Source organism: Notolabrus celidotus, chromosome 12 (assembly GCF_009762535.1).
Source record: "Notolabrus celidotus isolate fNotCel1 chromosome 12, fNotCel1.pri, whole genome shotgun sequence".
Lineage (NCBI taxonomy): Eukaryota > Metazoa > Chordata > Actinopteri > Labriformes > Labridae > Notolabrus > Notolabrus celidotus.
In genome coordinates, this window is record NC_048283.1 from 14500227 (window position 1) to 14520778 (window position 20552).

At 43.6% G+C, this 20552-nt stretch overlaps 2 protein-coding genes across 3 annotated transcripts in view; one reads left to right on the plus strand and one right to left on the minus strand.

Annotated features, from left to right (window-relative positions):
- The window catches only part of LOC117822444 (glutamate receptor ionotropic, NMDA 2D), a 55958-nt gene that overhangs the window by 29283 nt on the left and 6123 nt on the right, over window positions 1-20552 (minus strand). Inside the window, 5 exon segments of the mRNA XM_034697163.1 lie at window positions 1123-1237; window positions 2391-2719; window positions 6679-6945; window positions 7935-8141; window positions 8445-8738. Of these exon segments, the coding sequence (XP_034553054.1) occupies window positions 1123-1237; window positions 2391-2719; window positions 6679-6945; window positions 7935-8141; window positions 8445-8732 (1206 nt within the window). The 5' untranslated portion in view covers window positions 8733-8738.
- pitpnc1b (phosphatidylinositol transfer protein cytoplasmic 1b) overlaps window positions 1-20552 on the plus strand; it is a 72990-nt gene that overhangs the window by 7159 nt on the left and 45279 nt on the right. Inside the window, exons 1-2 of one of the 2 annotated variants that reach the window (XM_034697167.1) lie at window positions 1149-1277; window positions 7516-7677. Coding sequence is in view for 1 of the 2 variants with exons in the window: in XM_034697166.1 (XP_034553057.1) it covers window positions 1242-1277 (36 nt within the window). In the remaining variant the exon portion in view is untranslated. Of the gene's footprint in view, window positions 1-1142; window positions 1278-7515; window positions 7678-20552 lie in introns of those variants that run through there. The other variant, XM_034697166.1, reaches the window with a different exon arrangement.

Genomic DNA, 20552 nt, shown 5'->3' on the forward strand with positions numbered 1-20552 from the left:
CAGGGCCTCAGATCCTCAGGCAGGAACCTCTTGATTGTTCCCACGTCACGCCCAAGCGGCTACCTCCGGTCTAAAAATATGAGTCCAATGCAGAAGTGCTAAAAACTACATACACACCAATTCAAAAAGACGATCTTTACAGCAGAAGTAAACATGTTTACAGCCTGGAACAAAAGATGAGTGTAGTCTGAATAGCTCATTTCTCGATCGGCATTATTATTACAGATATACATTTTTAAGGAATGGAAGTTACTTTGAAGGCCGATCGCTTACTTGGACTGATTCAGACCACAAGCCCCCGACCTTACTGCCACATCCCATATTATGGAATTACACTCAGAAGGTGTTGCTTTGCAAGCACCGCTTTTCAGCATCTAATTCATTTCACTGTACAAACACTGTATAAAACAGGCTTGAAAATGCGTGAATCTAGAATCCTTAATTTGATAGCGATTTCATAAATTGATTATCTCTCCGACACAGTTCACCTGGGCACTCTGCTAAGCCTTTGACATTACTTGTTTAGTCAGACTAACTGTCATCCCACACACTAAGATATACAGAATCATATAAAAGTGTGTGTGTGTGTGTGTGTGTGTGAGTGTGTGTGTCTGTGATATTGTGTGTGTGATATTGTGTGCTTCGACCTGGAGAAAGCAGAAATATAAAGAGACAGCAGAAGCTGATCAGAACAGAAGGAGCAGACAAAGCACGGTCAAATGGTCAACAGCAGCGTTTTTTCTCTGCCTCAGGCACAAAGAGCCATAGTGAACTTTACATGAAAATGAAGCCATGGGATCTTACTCTCCTCACTGTCAGGTTCATATTCTTGTTTCAGATCCCAGTGCAGCACAGATATGCTCCTGCAGCTCACCTGGAGAGGTGAAGACCTTAGAATGTTGCTCAAATCAGCATAAAACTGCTCTGGGTTCAATTGCTTCTGGCACTTTTGTCCTTGAAGTCGTCCAGAGAGGACAAAATTACACTTCCCCATGAACAGCAAGATTCAGTGTTTGAAAACACTAATAAAATCAATTATTTCATATGTTTTAACTGACATTTGCACGGAGAGCAGAAGAAGAGTGCACTATTAGAAATAAAGAACTGATGTCATGTCCTTACATCTTCCCATCCGCGTCCAGGTGTCCACGAAATTACATCCAGAAAGGGGTTGGACAGATAACCATCAGCATTGAAGGAGTAGTCTCGTCCGCCAAGCGTGATGTTGCCGAAATACCTGGATGGCAGTGGATGGAGACCAAAGGAGAACGCAGACAGTAAGTGTCAGACAAGTTAAAGCTGTCATCAAGCAGTGTTTTTCTTAGAGGAGATGAAGAGAAAATGAAAATCATATGGCTGTTTTGATTTAACAGAAAGCCTTCCTTGTTGTGTTTTCCACTTGAAACAAAGTCACAGCACATCTTTGGTGATGGTGAGGGCTTGTCTGTCAATCATATCTACAGACAAATGATCAGACACACAGAAACGTCAGACCCTTTGAAGTGAAACAACTGCTGCTCTTTGAGTCGGCAGCATGCACTGTGGTTTGTCTGATTATCACACAGGACAGAACCTCTAATTGTCTCCTTGTGTCATCTTGTTGGCCTCAAAACACAAAACCTGTAGTTTTTTTTTTTCCTACAATGACAGAGAGCTTCATATGGAACAGCAGCTTGTAGTTACAGACAGTGAACAGCAGGTAGCAGTGCAAAAAATGTAAAATGTAAACCTCTTCCTCCTCTGGTCTTTGAGATAGTTTATCAACAAAGAAATACATATCCATTTATCACTTCACTGTAACAGGCACAGTGTTTGTGCTGTGCTCCATTTACAAAAATTACTGCAAATAAACTACAAGTTGTGTTCATTTTCACACTGACTAATCCTGGAGTATACTCTTTATTTATTCTCATGCATTTAGTGTGTGTGTGTGAGTCAACAATAACTGGTGTAAAAAATGAACCAAGATAATAACCAGAACCACTTGTGCTACCTGTTAGAGTGAGCTGCTGCCTGTTTGCACAGCCTACAAGGAATATATTAAAACTGGCTCATTAATATACATGAGACATGGTCCGCTTGCTACAGATGCTGGGGTAATTTTGCCAACTCACAACTACACGCACCAACAACATCTATTTTGCATGGATGATAGCCAGCTCCAAATTCAGATATCCCCTCCGTGCCTGCTCTCTGACACAGTATCAACCGACTCCACCCATATACCTTGCAGCTCAATCTGGCCTAGAACCAACTCATTTAATAGAATACACCTTATTCTGTCTCTATATATTTTGTCTTTTTCTTCCATTCTTCCACATTTCCGCTTCCCTCCTCACCCTCACATTCTGCCTTCAGAGCCTCTCTTTTTCCTCCCGTCTCCCTCTCACCTCATCCTGCCTCGCAGTCTCTGGGTCTGATTAGCATCGGTCATGCAGTTGGTGACAAAGTTTGGCCCTCCCGTGGTCCCATAATCCTTTCGCATGGCCACTGCCCCATGAGTCAGCACAGACACACCCCGAGCAATCCTCCGGCGAGGTTCGTCCCTCCACCCCTGGGGCCGCACGGCAAAGAGAGCCCGAGGCAGGCTCTCCATGCCCAAACCTGAGAGGGCCGGGCCCACGGCAAACCACATGTGCGAAGCTCCGGCCTGACCTGCAGCCCAGGCGGCTCGGAAAACCAGCTCGGCCTCCTCCTGGGAGCAGTACAGCAAACGTACCTGGAGGTACAGTAGGAAGGCAGGGAGGGAACAGGGACGAGGGGAGACACACACACACACATACACGCTAGTGAGATAAGGAGGGGACAGGGGAGACGTGGAGGAGAGAGACAGAGGGTGGGAGAAGTAAGGGGAGACAGATAGAGCTGGAGCAGAGGTGCACCTAAACAGGGAGGGGAGGAGGTTGGATGGAAAAGGCCATATCGAGAGGAAACATGGAGGTAAGAGGAGAGATAGCTGTAAGCTGATGTGATAAGGTTCATAGGAGTGGGGCGAATGATTCAGGGAGAGAGCTCTATGGCTGAATGTGATGTGTGCTAACCAGGGGTCGAAGGAGGCAGTAAGGGTCAATGCTTAACGAGCGTGAGCAATTTACAGTTATGAATAATGAAAACAGTAGTAAAACAAGAAGGGGGGTAAGGGAAACAACTGCAAATGGCAGAGCAGGGAAATAGAGAGAGGGACTAGTGAGAAGAGGTTAAAGACCAAACACACCTGAGGGAAAACAAGGGGGAAGAGGTTAAACTCTAACATATGTTATTAAATCAGGGGAGACAAAAAACCTGGAGACAACAGGAGATGGAAGGAGGTGAAATGAGCAGATGAAGAGATGTAATTGAAGGTGAAAAATGGAAGGGAGAATATATAAAGAGGAGGAGGAGTGACAGAGAAAAGCAAGGGATGACGTTGTAGTGAAATCAGGCCTGGGAAGATAAGAGAGATTTTAAAGAAGGAGGGGTTGGATGGTAGAGTTAGACCAGAGGGAGGGAGAGGGAGAGAGGAAAACATTTAGGAGAGAGAAATGCAACAGAGAAAGACAGAGCAGAGCAGTGACAGTGTGTGAGCTTTCTGCTGCAAGGGCTGAGGTAAGGAGGGGTGAAGAAGAGAGGGAGAGGAGGAGAGCAGGAATTGACCAAAGGGTTTTAAAGGGTTAGAGGGGAAATGGAGAAAGAAGAAACGGATTGACAAGAAGAAGATTGAGCTGAGCTGAGCAGAGAGACCGATAAGGAGGGTTGAATGCTGACAAATACCCATGAAGAAAGAGTGAGAGTATTAAAAATGATAGAAATATGTGAAAGAAAGGACATGGTAGAGAAGGAGACAAAGGGGAATAGAGGGACAACAAGAGGAAGATAACTCTTACGGGGAAGAAGAGGAGAGTGGGGAGTCAGAGAAACAGACTGAAAGCACATTTTGAGAATTGCGCCTTCATTGAATTTTGAACTGTAATGGCTTGGCAAAACAATCCTGCCTGTATGCCAATAAACCTCCAGTGAATTAGCCAGGGAATGAGAGTGACAGAGGGAGGAGGAGGAATGTAGGGAAGGAGGGAGGAAGAGGGTGACAGACAGAAAGGGAGACTGAATTAAGGAGGGAAGGAGAGAATCAGAGTTATATACAGACACACACGATATCTAAAGACGGGAAATGGAGAAAGAGAGGAACATACAACGGAGAGAGAGAGAGCAGAAGAAATACTGACACGGCAGAAGCTGGAAGAGGAATGGAATAAAAGATAGGCAGTGAGAGGTTTGAGAAGAAATTGACCCAGAGACCTGCATCAGGCCATCTACAATGCAGAGCACATTACCACATGTGGCTGAGAGAGAGAAAGAGAGAGGGAGAGAGAGCATGTAATGCAAACATACACTGCATCACGTAGCACTCAAAGCATTTATTAACCCTGCAGAAGAGAAATGCTAAAGAAGGGGTTGTTGTGAAAAGCAGGAAGGTTAGAAAGCGAGCACTGCGAATAGGCAACCTGCTGCAGGCAGTATGTTATATTAACAGTGACACTAGCAGAGTAGAGTCTAAGGAATCCAATACACATGCGCACACTTACAGATACAAACACATGCACACACACGCACGCACACACACTCTCTCTCACACACACACACCCACACCCACACCCACACACACACACAGAGCTGCAGTGGCCATGCTGGGACATTAGCGATGACATTGAGACCCAAACTAAACCGAGCCAACAGAGAGCAGAGACTGTGTGACCGGCAAGACATGCAGCAAGAGGAATGGACGAATGGAGCGAAGGAATGAAAGATAGCTAAACAGAAATGGAGGTTAACAGGAAAGCAGCAGAGGAGAGTGAGCTTGTCTCCAGGCAAAGAAATGCAGGAGGGGAGGCAGAGGGGGGGAGGAGGGAGGGAGTGGAGGAAGAGAAGTCTAAAGATACAGAGATGAGTGAAAAATTGAGCTGGAGGATCATGAGGTCAAAGAGGGGGTTAGAGGGAGGATGACTGGGTTAAAAAAGATACAGAAAGTGTCGGAGGAGAGTAGAGGGCAGAAAAACTAATGCAAGGGGAGTGAGTGTGGAAGTTTGAAAGATGTTAGGAAAGGAAGGGAAGCAGGCTAAAGGGGGCAGGAGAAGGATCAGGCATACAATATGTAGTAATGAAACACACCAGAGGTACAAACTAAAACCACAAGTCATTCTGGTCAGTGTTGCATCAATTAATGTTCATTTGAAGCAAGCTTTTGTGACATCGAAAATCAAAGAATGATTGTTTTTTTAACAACTCCTTTGATAGAAGGATAAATCGATTTATATGCCAAAGTGAAAGTTAAATCACGCCTGGACCAAATCAAAACAAAAGTTAGTGGAGGTGATTTTAGGGTCAGAAATCTCTAGTGGTGAAGGTTTCGAAGCAGCGCCCATTCATTGCATAGCCAGACCTCATGTCTACACTTTTAGGACTGCTGGAAAAAGGTCTTGAACCCATTATAATCCTGCTCTAAGGGTGAAAAACTTATTTTTTTGTATTTATTTAAACAAGTTACAATTATCTATTGCAAGCTTGTGAACAAGTGTCAGGGAGAACTTGTTTTGGTGGAACATTCGAACGTGGGGAGGCAAGCCTATTTTCTTTTACTTGCCTTTTAACGTGGAAGAATGCTAGCTTGAAGGTCTTACTTGTTTCATGATTTTGAGAGATTTTGAGACTGGTAGCATACAGCAGAGGAGGAGGGAAATTCTGTGTGAAAGACACATCTTTTGCAAAGTTTTCATCTTGTGAGTGAGACTGGCTGCTTACTAACAAATATTGTGCAGCCCAAATGTTTTAAAACTGAGAGACTACTCATGTCAGAGGAGATGTCAGAGTTTCCAAATCATGCCGAACAAGTCAGGCCAAATTTGTGTAAAATATTCAAATAAATATTGAACTCAACATTTTGAATATTTTCATTTGGTGGTGTGATGCAGCCATGAATATTTCACTAAGTCTAAAAACCATGAAAAAAAAAACAAGGTTAAACAGAAGTGAACCTCCGACAGGAGTTCACTTGATTGAGAGAGCTCTAAGACATGAGAGTGTTACAAACTAGCGTTCATTTGGATTCTTTGTACTTCATCAGTTAGTTTAAAAAAATGGCCTTGTAGTTAATACAACTGGGGGTTTTAATCTTTCTTCATCAAAGTGTCAAGATCAGGTTTCTATTTCAGAAAGTGATCAATAGAGATTTGTCTTTCTCTGGTTGTTTCTAGGCTTTGTGTCTTTTTGTGTGGCTCAGTTTTCCTTCAGACAGCAGCCCGACAATAATGCAATCTGTAAATACTAGAGGGTGGTTGTTGAAAAGTTAAACTTAAATGCTACTTTAATGCTAAGTTCAAAACAATTTATTAAGCGGATCGCTTATGTAGCAGGTTGAACACAGCTCTACAGATATTGCCGCACATAAAGCAGGCAGCACATCAGGCTGACTCGTGGTTTTTTGTTGTACCGTTGAACTCTTTATGCCTTGGCAGATGGGAGGGGAAGAGAAGAACAGAGGGATAGAGGAGAGAGGGGAGAGAGATGCGGAGGGACAGAGGGAGAGACGAAGAAGGAAGGAAAAAGCTGGGAAGCCACCTGTTTGTCAAGGGGGCCCCCAATTATACTTGCAGCACTTCCTCCCCTTTCCTCCCCCCTCTCCCCCCTCCCTCCCCCCTTTCTCACCTGCGCCTCGTTCTCCTTCAGCAGCCTGCGCGTGCGTGCCCCCCCAGGGTCGTCAGTCACGTTCAGGATCACCACACTCTTCTTCTCCCAGCCGATGAACGAGCCGTCAGTCAGGCCCTCCACCACAGACAGGAAGTCCTGGTAGCCATGGTGACGCGTGGACACCACGGAAAAGGCCGTCCAGTCGTACTCCTCCAGCACCTCAAAGATGACCTCTAATTGGAGGGCAGTAGAGGAGCTGAACTGGAGAAAGATGGAACCTGATTCCTGATTAGGGAAAGAGAGCAGCAGATTGGGTGTTAAATCTCGTGTTAAAATTCCGCCTGTATTTTTCTATCTGAAGTGCAGCTAAAACAGTAAGTAAGTCACAGAAAGCATTTTCACTAAGACTGCTATATCTTTATGCACAACTTTATGCACAACAAAGAGGCATCATGGGGCTTGAAGTTTTTTGTGGAGAAGCAGCACTTGTGCAGCTGCAGGGCTAAAACAACTAGGATTGTTGCACAAATTCTCCCATGACGTCCAGAAGGGAGTGTTTCTAAAAGTCTATTCAGGGGATGGGAGGGGATGGGGATGGCAAGGGTACATCTTCAAAGGAAGTTCATCAAAGTGCTACAATTTAATTCCTCAAGAGTAAATGGTGAAAACAGTTATTTGTAAGCACAAAATGCAAGGCTTTTTGTTTCTGTTTTTCCCCCTGTTTTGGTTGGTGAAAAAGCACGTGACACTTGTTCCTCTGGTGCATACACACTTGCACACAAACAGAGCACACACTCCACCACATCCTTATTCAGTCAAACACACACCCATGTCTGCTCATTGCCTCCCTCCCAGGAACATCAGAGGCAGAGCGACAGCCCCAGTTGGTGCCATTTACAGATCAAACACTGCAGAGTTTCAGCAGATCGGCGACCCTGACCTTCAACTTCCCTTCCGTCCCACCGGCACTTCCCCAAACCTTTTCTTCGCAGAGAGGATGCATGACATTGTGACATTGTAAGTTGTTATGGCAAAATAAGCAGATGCCTTTTTTATGACTTTGCTTATAGTGCTGTCATTCCATCCTGCTTTAATATGCAGCACACACCAAATTAGCTCATTTCCACTTCCTAGTCCTTACATTTGGACCTAAGCAATTACACACCTGGGACATCTGCACTCTTGTGTTCCTCTGATCTTTGTCCTTGGTCACACACTCAAAAACACACACACTTTTCACACTCCCACCCAGACCCCCACCTCCCAACTCCTACCTGTGGCATCCTCCCCAGCCCCGCTCCCCCTCCTACAGCCACTATGGGCAGTCCTGTTTGCGCAGAGACAAACTCCAGCATGGGGGCCAAAGGACCCCAGGCCGTCCGAGGGGGCCTTTCCTCTTCATAGACCAGACCCTGCAGGGGCCGCGCTGCCAGCAGCTCACACAGCTGGGACAGAACAGTCTTAGGACTACTGTCGTTCACCTGGAGAATGAGAGAGCGAATGAAGAAAGAGAGGGAAAGACAGAGAGATAGGATGAAGTGACCAACTAAGGCTGTGTGTCTTAACTCAGTGTTATTCATACGGAAGGTATCTGTAGTATACATGACACGCCTTGCGAACAATACAAGCTCTGGTCAAAGAGCTGAGCTAGACGCCTGCTCATTCAGCAGTGCTGCCCATACAGCTCCAATAATGGGAATGAGTATGAATAATGGATGGTCATTGTTATTCTCTATCCTTAAGTAAGACAGAATGAGCAGGAGGTTAAGGAGACAGTGTCCAACCTGTAGCCAGATGACGTTAGCAGAGCCCCACTGGGTGACCACGCTCTCCCCGAGGGAGCCGTACACCCGGCCAAAGCCGGGGTAGAGCACCCTTCCCGCAGGCCCCGCCACTGCCGCCTCTGCCTGCACCGTAGCACCAGCATGGATGACGGCAATGTTGAAGTTCATCATGGCCCCCGCATCTCGCTCCCGCGGGCTAGGCCGGAGCAGGAGGTGGGGGGAGGCGTCCACCAGACCTGCCCACTCTGCCAGGACCAATAGGAGAGAGAGAGTAGGTATGGCGACCATGGCAACCTGCCGAGGGGGGGAGGCAGATATATATTGCACTAAGAGAGGGTGCCTAAAAGAAAGAGAGACAGAAAAGAGTAGAAGTTGGAGGTGAGGAGAAAGCAAGAGAAGATTTAGTTAGACTGGTTCTTTTTTCTTTGGTGTCCAGTACAGGGACACCAAATCATATGAAGAATGATAACGAAGGGAACAGAGGGAAGAGAAGGAAAGCAAAAATAGAAAGAGTTGTGACAGAGCTTGAAAAGAAGAAAGACACAAACACATCAGAGATTGCATAGAGGCAAGGTGGTAATGAATTCTGAACTCAATCATCAGGTAATAAAAGTTAGCTTTGGCTGGAGAAAATACTGGACGATGAGTTTAGAAATCAGTGGAAGGAAAACAATAGAGAGAAGGAAAAGAAAGCAAGACAGAGAGAAGATGAAATGGGTGCTATTTAGGCTGCAGGCTGAGAAAGAACAATATGAGGAAAAATAGAAACTGGCCGTTAGAGGAAAGGAGGGCGAGAGGGAGAGAGAGTTAATAGTAGACAGAGACAAAGATGGGGGCGGAGGTGGTTATTGTGCTGCATGAATGATAACAACAATTAAGATCACTGTAAACACACGCGCCCTCACACAGCTGCAGCAGCGCACAGACACATGCATGCAAGCTTTTTGAATATTCACACATGCTGTTAGATAAATGCATGGCTACACTTTGCCCAGAGTGCAGCTTAATGATAGAGAGATATGAGGTTTAATGCAGAACACTCAAACGTATACGCACACACTCACACAAACAACCAAACAGAAAGATAATGACTACCTGGGAGATAGCAGGGTTAATATGTGAACCACACACACACAAAAACACAGCACATCATTTTCAATTTACTTCAGTTGCCAACTGCCCTCCCTCCCTTTCTCCATTTCCTTCTCACTTTCTCCTCGCTCCATCTCTCGGCTCAGGCTTTTCATATTCCCCATCTCTTCTCCCAATTTTCATGGCTTCAGGTACCAAACACAATCGCATTGATTAACAGAGGCCCGCTGACATAATACTCCTTCCAAAGTCACTCTCCCTTACTGTGCCTCTGTTTTCCCTTCCTCCTTTCTATGTGTTTCCTTACGCCTTCATCCAATTCTGCTCTTTTTGTCACAGTCTGTCAATTCTTTGACCCTGATGAGTCTTTTAGATCGAAAAAGAAAAAGAAGGGAGGAGATGGAGAGGAGAAATGTTAGGGAAGGAGTGAAAGAAAGGAACAAGGAAGGAGAGTGCTGTCAAATGAACAAAATAGAAAGGTACTCCAAGTACAGTTGGTTGTGGCTTGTGATTGGCCCAATGAGAGGTTGAAGTAAAGAGGTTAGGGAGAAGGAGACAAGGAGAGGACAAAGTGAGGAGGGATGTTGGGAAGTGGTGCAAAATTTGTGAGGAGAGCAGCAGGAAAAGACATATTGATTACCAGGATGTGTATACGTGTTTGGCCTAAACAAATACACTGCCAAAGCGCCTGTTTTGAGTGACAGGACTGGGCGTGTGTATGTGTGTGATGTGGTGGTCGACAGAGAGAAAAAAAGGGGAGAGCAGTGGAATGAGATGGAATGAGAGGGCGAATGAGGGGAGGCGGAGAGATATGGGTAAGAAAAAGAGATGGAGGTGTGGAGAGATAGGGAGAGACAGACCTGTTAGTGGGAGAGAGGGAAAAGGAGAAGGTAATAATGAAGGTGTGAGGAGAGAAAAAGAGGGCTTTGTTGTTTTTTTTGTTTTCTTTAAGGCGAGGAAGATGTGGCAGGAAGGAATGGGGAGGACGCAGAAACACAGACGGGGAGAGCGAAAATGAGAGAGAGACGAGGCTGCAGGAATACAGAACATCACATCATTTGGAGCTTTTTTCTACGGTGCTGAGCACTGAGCCATTTACTGTTCGGCCTGTCACTGTATTTCACTCTCATGAGGTGTTTATGTTGTGTCCTTCCATCACAGTGAGCCTTCTGGGAACTGCGAACACAGTGTATTACAGTATACACTACCTACTTTCCCTGCAGAGTGTATCTCTGCCTGAAATCAAACATGCAAGCGCAACATCTCACTGAGGCACGCTGCAAAACAGCGACGTACCAGCAAATGATTATTAGATCCTCATCTACATATATCTCACTTTATAGTTCATTATGTGGTCAAATTCTGCAAACTAAATCATGAAAAGCATGCAGTGAGGGGGCTCACAGCGAACACACTCACACAGAAGGGAGAGCAGAACGGGAGACAGAGAAAAGATTTTAGCTTCATTTGATTTTCTACCATAAATGAATCTTTTAGTGAAATGCAAATGTTAGAATTTGAGTGTATTTTTTTCCCCCCTCTAGCTTTACAAACGATCCCGTCTTTGTGCCAGCTGCTGATTAAGTTCACTGTATACTGCATATATATTTGGCAAGGGACTGCCAACAACCCAGGGAATGTTTAAATTGAGATCAATTAGTCAGACGGGGTATAGAGGTTGTATTCCCTGCACAGAATTCAAGGTAAGGAATCCGTTAGGCAGCATGAATAATTATTTCTTTAACATGCGTGTTATAATATTGTAACCATCCCATGATACTGTATTATTTGAAGGATGGATGTATGGGATATATCAGGGTTGCAGGGGTGTTAAAGGTACACATATTCACACAGGACTGTTTCAGTACAGGAATTTCATTACAGTGCAGATTAGGGATGCACCGATCCGATCCTGGTATCAGATATCGTCCAGATCGGACTCAAAAAGCTAGATCTGATATCCTTGACAAAGGGCCGATATATAGTGCCGATCCATATAAAAAGATCTATTCATCTCAGTTCTATGCTTTTCTGTGTTTACAACAGCCATGTGCATCTCCTATGTCATCAGCGCCAGCAGGTCTGTGCATTTTTGCCTGGTGGAGCATGTTGGAGGATAACTACAGAGACTCTGCAGTTTAGGTGCATGTCACGCTTCTTTTGCTAACAACTCTGACGGTAACTTGCAACATGTGCAGCGGTAATGTTTCGACGGATGGCTGTCGCACTGAAAAATATAAAGGAAACCCAAGCAAGAAGTTTACGACAGCTGTAGCCGACTGCAAAGAAGGAAGAAACCTTCTATTAATGGATTCAAAGTGTGAAAAACGGACAGGTTATTGGATTTAACTGTTCCAGATCCTTGAAATTAAGGGATTCCAGCCTCTGGTTTAGCACTTGGAACCCAGGTACAGTTCACCATCAAGTCAGAAAAGCCTGAAGTTGCCAAAACATGATTCTATCCTCACATTAAGGAATAGAGATTGTTAAATCAATACCAGGATCAGATCTGCTAGTATCGGTATCGGCAGATACCAAAGCCCAGGTATCGATATCGGTATCTGGACCTAAAAAGTAGGATCGGTGCATCCTTAGTCCAGATGCATACCAATACACGCAGAACAAAAAGTACTCCAAATTTAAGTTCCCACACAGACCGGAAGATGTGAATGCACCATACGCTCAGCTGCAGTCATGGCAGACAGATCAAACTATAACAAAAAGCTTAAGGATTTCCCACTATCACTTTAGTCTCCTGTTTGGGAACCCTTTGGTTTCCCAGTGAAGTAAAACAATTGTGGGCTGACATTGTTCAATAGCGATCAGGTATGTTTCTAGAAATACGTCCAACTTCCAAATTCATTTAAAACGAGCGTCAATATCACTGCAACATGTTGCAACATGTCAAAGGTGACTGAATTGAAATATGAATACTCTTCTTGCGCATTTCAGCAATGAAGTCGAACCAGCCCGTTATGAACATGCAAAAGCTTCTATTACACATGACTTATCAAAGGCATATGCTGTAGTAGCCCTCATGACTTATGTATGGACATCCAGAGCTATGGGTGTGTTTTTTAGGTTGTGCTCAGAGGGGATTTAAATAAGGTGTCTGCTCAATAAACCCAAAGGTGTCAGTGCCTGTCTCAGCTCCATAAAAGAGAAGTTGAGTTCTTTAAAAATATATATTTTGTGTAATTTATTTTATAATCTTTTATTTATTGAAGACTTCTGCGGTAGTAGGTTGGAGCATTATTCATTTTTTATGTGACAGTGTGTAAAAAGGGAAGTTTTAGAGTTTCTAATAAAGGAAAAGAAGTGTTAGGTGTTGAGTTTCTTTTCCCTTACTGTAACTAAATTGCTCCAAACTGTGACTTTAAAACTGAGGTACATACTGAACCATGATTTTTTTTTTGTACCATTACACCCCTACATGGTTATGTTCATCACAAGCACAGTAACATTGTGGTTTAGTCCTGTCTTGAATGTGACTGCAGTGACTACAAAATAAAAATAAGGATGTGAAAACCATTCAAATTTGAACTTTGAATCTATCATGTCACAAGCACCTTCAATAATGATTTTCTGTCTAAATCATTAAATCATATTAACATTTAAACTGAAGTATTTGTATTGCAGGCTACATAGTTGATTGCAGTAATGAGAATCTCACTGTATCTACAGTACAATTATTTTTCCGCTGAGCCTGTTTAAATTGTCTTCTTAAGCAAAGAAAGTGGCATTTACAGCAGCACAAAAGCTGGCGTTTGAGCCAGCGACTGTTAGAAGCAAACTAAAAACACCTTGAGGAATATTTACTGAGCACTTAAGAGCAGGAATATTCTCCGGCTGACAGAGACAGCTAATCAAGAAGATGAGAGAGAAAACATTCACGCAGATGAGACAGCCTCCTCTTTCTCGTCCAAAATTGCCAGCACTTCTCAATCAGAAAACATCTCATCATATCTCTACTTTAACATTTCATTTACACTGCATAATGAGCTCAATGCGATTCCAAATGATTACCTGTAGGAATTAATGCTTACTGTGGGCGCTGCTTTCGCAACAACTTCTTCACTAGTTTGAAGATTTGAAAACAGGTTTTGAGTTTTTATGTCGCTGAAGGCAAATCAACTGCTTTGAAGGTATATTTCTCTATAGAGGATTACACTGAAGCCTGTGTTATTCCTGCAAACACCAAAGAGGCAAAAAAAAAAAAAATGTATAGCCTCTAAACAAAAAATGAAAAATTGATTCTTCTTGTCAGTGTGATGGTGGAAAAACAATCCCAGTGTTTTAGGGTTTCAGATCCCCTCTGCTCCATTAACTGTACTTGCTACAGCTGCAGCGAGCGCCCGCGGTGACTGGAAGAGCGAGTCGCGCGAGAGGAGTGAGCCGGTTGCTGGCATCCACACCTCTCTGAGCCCTCTCTCCCGCTGAACTCCAATGGAGGCAGCATGCCAGGCCTTGTGCTGCATCGGCTCTGTTGGGAAGATGTGAATGGGGAAGGGGTCTGTGGAGTCTGGGAGTGTGGGAGTTGTGGATGTGCAGTGTTCAGAGGTTGTGTTTTGCTCCACATCGGGGCTCTGCTGCTTCATTCCAGTCTGTCATGCAGAGTAATGGACCTGCTGCCTGCTGCCTGTGGCACCAGCTGCACTGAATCAGCCCAGGCTGGTTTTCCACAGCAAACAAAACATCTGAAATATGCAGACTAATATGTAGTGTACTGTACACCATTAGAAGAAATTTCTGTGTCTTTGTGAGTCACTGTAAGTGGCTAGAATAAAAAAAAAACCCTCCCCTGAAGAAGGAGAAGTCTTTCCATTTTTCCTCTTTTTGCTTCTTTTGTCCACATCTGAGACCGCAGTGTGAGAACACTGCTGCATGTAGCCTCTGTAATTTCCTTGGTTCCATAGCTGCACCATAGTGAGAGATAAGATAAAGTGCCAGCACAGTGTGGTGCCCACAGTGTGCATATATATGTGTGTGTGTGTGTGTGTGTGTGTGTGTGTGTGTGTGTGTGTGTGTGTGTGTGTGTGTGTGTGTGTGTGTGTGTGTGTGTGTGTGTGTGTGTGTGTGTGTGTGTGTGTGTGTGTGTGTGTGTGTGTGTGTGTGTGTGTGTGTGTGTGTGTGTGTGTGTGTGTGTCGCGTGGGGTAATATGGCAGTATGGGGGAGCGGAGGAATGAAGAGAAGAGTGCAGCTGGAGCTCAATGCTCCTCGTGTTAATTGGCCCATACTTCAATCACAGCCACTGGAGTGTGTCCTCTCTGACGGAACATATCCTCTCTCCCTCTCTTTCTCTCCCTCTCCCAATCTCACTGTCTCTCTCTCTCTCACTCTGTCCTGCTGCACTTGTTCAGCCACTCATCCACTCGCTGACACGCTCCCACATGACTTACACACACGCACACACACACAGACACGTGAACACTTTCAGACACACTCCTTCACACACACACACACACACTGTCTCACCCATTTGATTTGGTCACTCGTTAATTCATCCTTTCGTTCATTCATTTGTTTGTTCGCCATCCCACTTCCACTAACTCCTTTCTCCTCTCTCTTTCTTCCACAACTCCTTGCCTGTTCTCTCTCCAGCCCTCCCCAATTCTGTCCCTCCACACAAGTCTTTGTCCTGCACTTCTTTCATTCTCCGCTTCCTCCCCTCCCTCACTTCCTCCCTCTCATTTCTCCCTCTCCCTATCTCTCTCTTTTCTATTTCTTTGATCCCTGTCGAGAAGAAGAGCCACCAGGCAGGCAGCAGCTCTTGTTCCCATTGTGCAGAGTGTGCAGAGTGATCGGCGAGCAGCGCAGCGTGCAGCAGCAGGACGTACAGTACTGTGTGTTTTTTACTGCATGGCTGTAAACAGCGGTAGTAAAGCCTGCTGCTTCTTCTGCTGCCTCCCTCTGACTTGATAGCTGTGGTCATCATAAGCCATTCTGGTGGCAGAGTCTGAGCCATCTATCAAACCCTTATGACACCAAGTCCTCACAGGGACATGCAACACACAGCATTCATAGATTACACATGCCACAGGCTGATAACCATATCAGAGCTGGTTGCTTTCATAAACGTGAAACCATTTTTTATGTGGAACAGTTAAATTTGAGGGGCTTGCTGATAGCAAGTATGAAAAATAAATTGTGGTTTACAAATGTGAGACATTTGCACAGGGGCAAATAAATATCCGATGGGGTGTTTATTTTATCCAAGAAGAAGATTAAAACGGATGCCTTTCTTTCAGTTATTCTGCTCATGTAAATACTTCAGAAGGTTTTAAAATAAAGCTACACTGTCATACCTCTAGGCCTTCACATTTGCTACTCCGTCTAGCGGTAAAAGCAAAAACTTTTTTTTTTTTGCTTAAACTGCTGTTACATATGGGAAGTGAAACCTCCATTGACTCTACATGACATCTGTTTTCAGTGTCCAGTTGTCCTCTCTGTATTTTGTAACCTTTCACAAGAGCGGAACGAAACAGTCACCTTGACATCTCACTTTGATGTTTCTTCACAGCAAAACAGCATTTTACTCTGACATTTTCAGCTCCTTTAATTTCCACGCGGTCACACGAAGCACCGTCTCACTACAAGGTTCAAAGTATCTTGCCTTTAATTCAAATATTTCTTGGTGGGTTTGGATTAAACACTTCTGCCAAGAAACACTGTCAATTAATTGGACTTCACTTCCGTACATTCAGGAGATAAATTTCATTACTTGAATGGGAGGACACTCCTTGTTTCTCTTCCCTCTATGGATTGATGGAAATGAGATGAAGCTGACCCTGGACCCTGCCTCTGTGTAGCGCTGACAACTCTCTGACCTCATTTTTTAACAAAAAAGAAAATGTTTCAGTCGTAAACCCGCTGTGGTTTCTGGCACACCAGACATGAAAGCAAAGATGAGAAATCACATCCTTTATAGATGATCGTTACTGAAATATTTGACATTTCCACGTCTCATCTCTTTAAGTCGGAGCTTTCAGCTCAGGGTGTATAATTACTTCAACAGAGAATGTGTTTAATTTTGCTACAATATCATCTCACACATGTCTAGTAATTACGGTAATGCTTGAAAATGAACTTGTATAACCTGTGAGAAAAATCAGCTGTTAAGAATAAAAGCCTGTCAGTTGTTTCATTTTGCTTTGTAACACAGACTAGGCTTCTTGAATAATTCACTTTATGTGCGTGTGTGTGTGTGAGTGTGTGTGTGTGAGTGTGTTATCTCTCAACCCCCTGTCATTCATTTAATCCTCGGGACATTGCAAGCTCACACATACAGGATATTTTCAGAGATAGAGAGTGCATCAACAACATAAATTTGTGTGTAAATAATGCGCAGAAGTATTTCAACACTGACTCTATTTAATCTTCTCTCTTCCTCTTACACACACATACACACATCCATTCAAAAAACACCAGCTACAAACAGTTTACTACCCTCAAGAGTGTTCAGACATAAATATCAGTAAGGTCATATGCTTTCATGTGGAAAGGCTGGTGTCTGGAGATCTTGCATCAGAAATTCACATAACATAGTGCCGGGTATTATTTCAACAAGCCTAACTGGCCTGTACTAACTCAGCTTGAATGAATAGGAATGGTTTTGTAAGGAGACTACACAGTTTGTATGGCCACTGCCAATGCTTTTATAATAGAAGTTCTTACTTTAAGGTTGGCCAAGGAGAGGGCATATTTCATTTCTCCAGCTCAACCACCTGACATCTAATAGAGCGAGGAGCAGAGGTCTGATGTGCTGCTCCCCAGCCAGCCCCCACTGCTCCCTGGCGGACTATAATACCACGTAATTTACTGGATCTAATGTACATATAAATTGTTTTCCGTACTTGCTTTTATACCGTGAACCCTCTGTCAAGCTGTCCTTATAACGCACAACCCGAGGGATTATCTTATTATGTTTGTTTTAAAAAGAATAATTCCTTGCTGCTCAACCTTTTTTTACAGACATCTAGAAACGATGAAGTCTGTATTCTGGGAATGTGGCTTCAATTTCATAGTGCTATCAATGCAATGCAATCATCCAAGAATCAACATGCATTCAAGCTGTGCATTTACATAATATACTGTACATTCATGAATGAAATGCAGTTATTTTTTTCAAACAGGCATTGAGATTGAAATCAGGTACAAATTGGATGTAAGATTCCCTGCAGGTATGATGAGAGAGTCAGAATAAGTCTGGGAATATTCAGAATTAAGCGGAATCACGTTAAGAGAGGGAACACATACTAGGTTTTTTTACACAATAACATTAAATGGATTATTTTCTCATCCTTTCTCAAGACAGTAGTCGCAAAGCCACCATGCTGCTCGACTCTGCCCGCACCAGCGCTTCCATTAATTCCCTCATTGATTGGCCAGACACTGGGATCACCTAGCCAGATCTAGATCAGTCACTAATTAAAAGAGCAAGATGAAAAGCGGCCGACACTGCAGCCCTTCAGGACCCGTAAGGTGAAACATTCTGTAACAAGTACAAACTAGGAAGCAGCTGAAGTCTCTCAGCAGATAGAAGCAGCTAGCTCTGCATAGTAATGATTCACAATCTTATTCAGAGCATAAACAGATTAAACTGGTGTGGGAAACCTTCACTGATACCTATCACGCCTTTGCACAAGGTCACACACAGGCAGGTGCACACACACAAGCAGAAATGCATGGACAAACATCACACATATGCATGGATGTGTAGCGATACTGTGTCATAAAAACACACCCACACATGTGAAAACAATTTGAATAGGAGAAAAAAGGCACGTTGGTCTCTTTTAAAGGCAGGTGCCACATGTTGCTATAGTGAAGCCTGGTTCTATCTGCTTAAAAAATCTAACCCTGCAATGTTACAATGCTGTGTGCAGGTTTGAGCTGTGTTCACAGCACATCTGGCTCTGCCCCTGCTCATAACTAAAGGTGTTAAAACACTTCTGTCAGCCTATCTCATAAATGTCAATGGATCAGTTTGGCTTAGAAAATTCACTCCTGTGCAGACAGAGGTCCAACAGGGGAAAGGATGTTGTGTCTTTTTTTTTTTTTAATGGAGCCGAGGAAGATTCTCGAGAGTAAAAGGTAGTGAGAGGTTACTAAAGGGAATGTCAAAACCCCTGCTGTGTTGTCTTCACACAGACAAATCAAAAAGCCCATAAATCCAGTGATGTTTGTCTCACCGCAACAACAAATGAACTAAAATCTGACTTGTCGTGGCTTTTTGCCAATGTCTTGACACATGACGAAACAGTATCTTATCAAAGATTGAGAGCAGCTAGGAGGGAGGAACTGTACATGACATGAGATATCAGAAATCACAGACGGCTATGATCTATGAGCAAGAGAAAAATATAAATAGAACTTGCCAAAATGGCTGCAAAATAACCCATTGCAACTAAATAAAATCCTCTGTTCACACTAATCCGCTTTAGCTTGTTAGCGATATGCGTTACACTGATTGTTTATCTTTGGTTAACTTGTTAATAAACCACTTATTAGAGGGAGCACAATAAGCTACTTTAGCATTAATTCTATTTTTGGCAGTGACCCAACATCTTTTAATAAAGTGTGAAGTTGAAATAACGGGAGGTTTTTCTGCTCTTTCCACTTTGCCAATATGGCAGTAATACAACATTAGCAGAGCGCTATCACCTCAATGATGAGTCAACGCTATTAAGACTGTGAAATCACATAAAAAGGCAAACAACACACGAGCAGGATACATGGAAGCATACACACAAGGCCCCAAAAGGGAGTCTCTACAGTGACACGACCTATTGAACACTGAGTGCTGTAATCAGCGGTTTAACATTATGGGTATAGATGACACAGAGCATCCTCTGCCAACAACTGTTGTCCTTACTTCTTTCCATCACTCCTCAGTGCAAGACTTGTGAATGAGTGCCTTTATTTCCTGAAGCTGAAGTCTTTGATGGAGAATATGCCACAGATAACACTAAGCACATCGCCCAATAATCAACTTGATGAGCCTGATCAGCACCAAGCTAAGGTTGGGGACATTTATTGCCTCATTCAGAAAAAAAAAGGATTGAAACCGCTATTACATAATTGAAAAGAGAGCAGTCATTCCTAATCACCTTTCAAGAGATAGACTAAAGAAGACTTGGATGTGAAAAAATGTCCAATTTGAATAATGAAACCTCACAAGGCAAATTGAGAACAAATTAATCCCGACCCTGAGTCAGAATACCTGCATCCCAAGCATATTGTACATTTCGTTCTTTTCACTGTCAAAAACCAGGAGAGGATCTGTGAGACAGTCTTGAATCACAGGGCTTGTTTAAGAAGCAGGAGCTATTTACATGCAAAGATGAAGCACATTAACAGAAGCCCGGAAACATCGAACTATCTCCATCTGAGGCTTTCTTCCATCTCTGCACTGACATTCCCTCTTCCTCTCTTGTCTTCCCCCTTCTTGCCGTACTGTAGATAACACGCTGTGCAAATTCCATTCAGGTGCAAACACACATATTTGCATTTGTGACAGCTGTATTGCTGGCACCTGTTTATGAGGGAATTTCACATTTAAACTTGAAAGAAATAGAGCAAAAGCTATTTTTACATGAAGTGATAAGGCAATAAAACAGGTTCAACTTTGCACCCGCTACCTGCACACACAAATCCGGCACAGTCACTCCAGTACAAAGCTTTCTATAAATGCCAGCTGCTAGGTTCTCTGAGAAGAGAATGACAAAGACTTTTAACAAAGCTGCCCCTTCATTCAGTCTCACAGATCAGGAGGCATGACACAGCAGCCCAGGGTGACATGCGACGTGGGCCGTCGACACATTTTATAAATGTCCCCATTTCCTCTTTTTAATAACCGCTTATGCTGTCACTTCCTGCCCCATCCATCATTATGAAAGAGCGCTGCAAAATGATGCGCAGTGCAAAACATTCTTGCACATCTTGTCATGCTCTTTCATTACTTCCTCATGTCCTCTTGTGTATGTGTGTGCAATTTTAAATGTATAGACACGGTA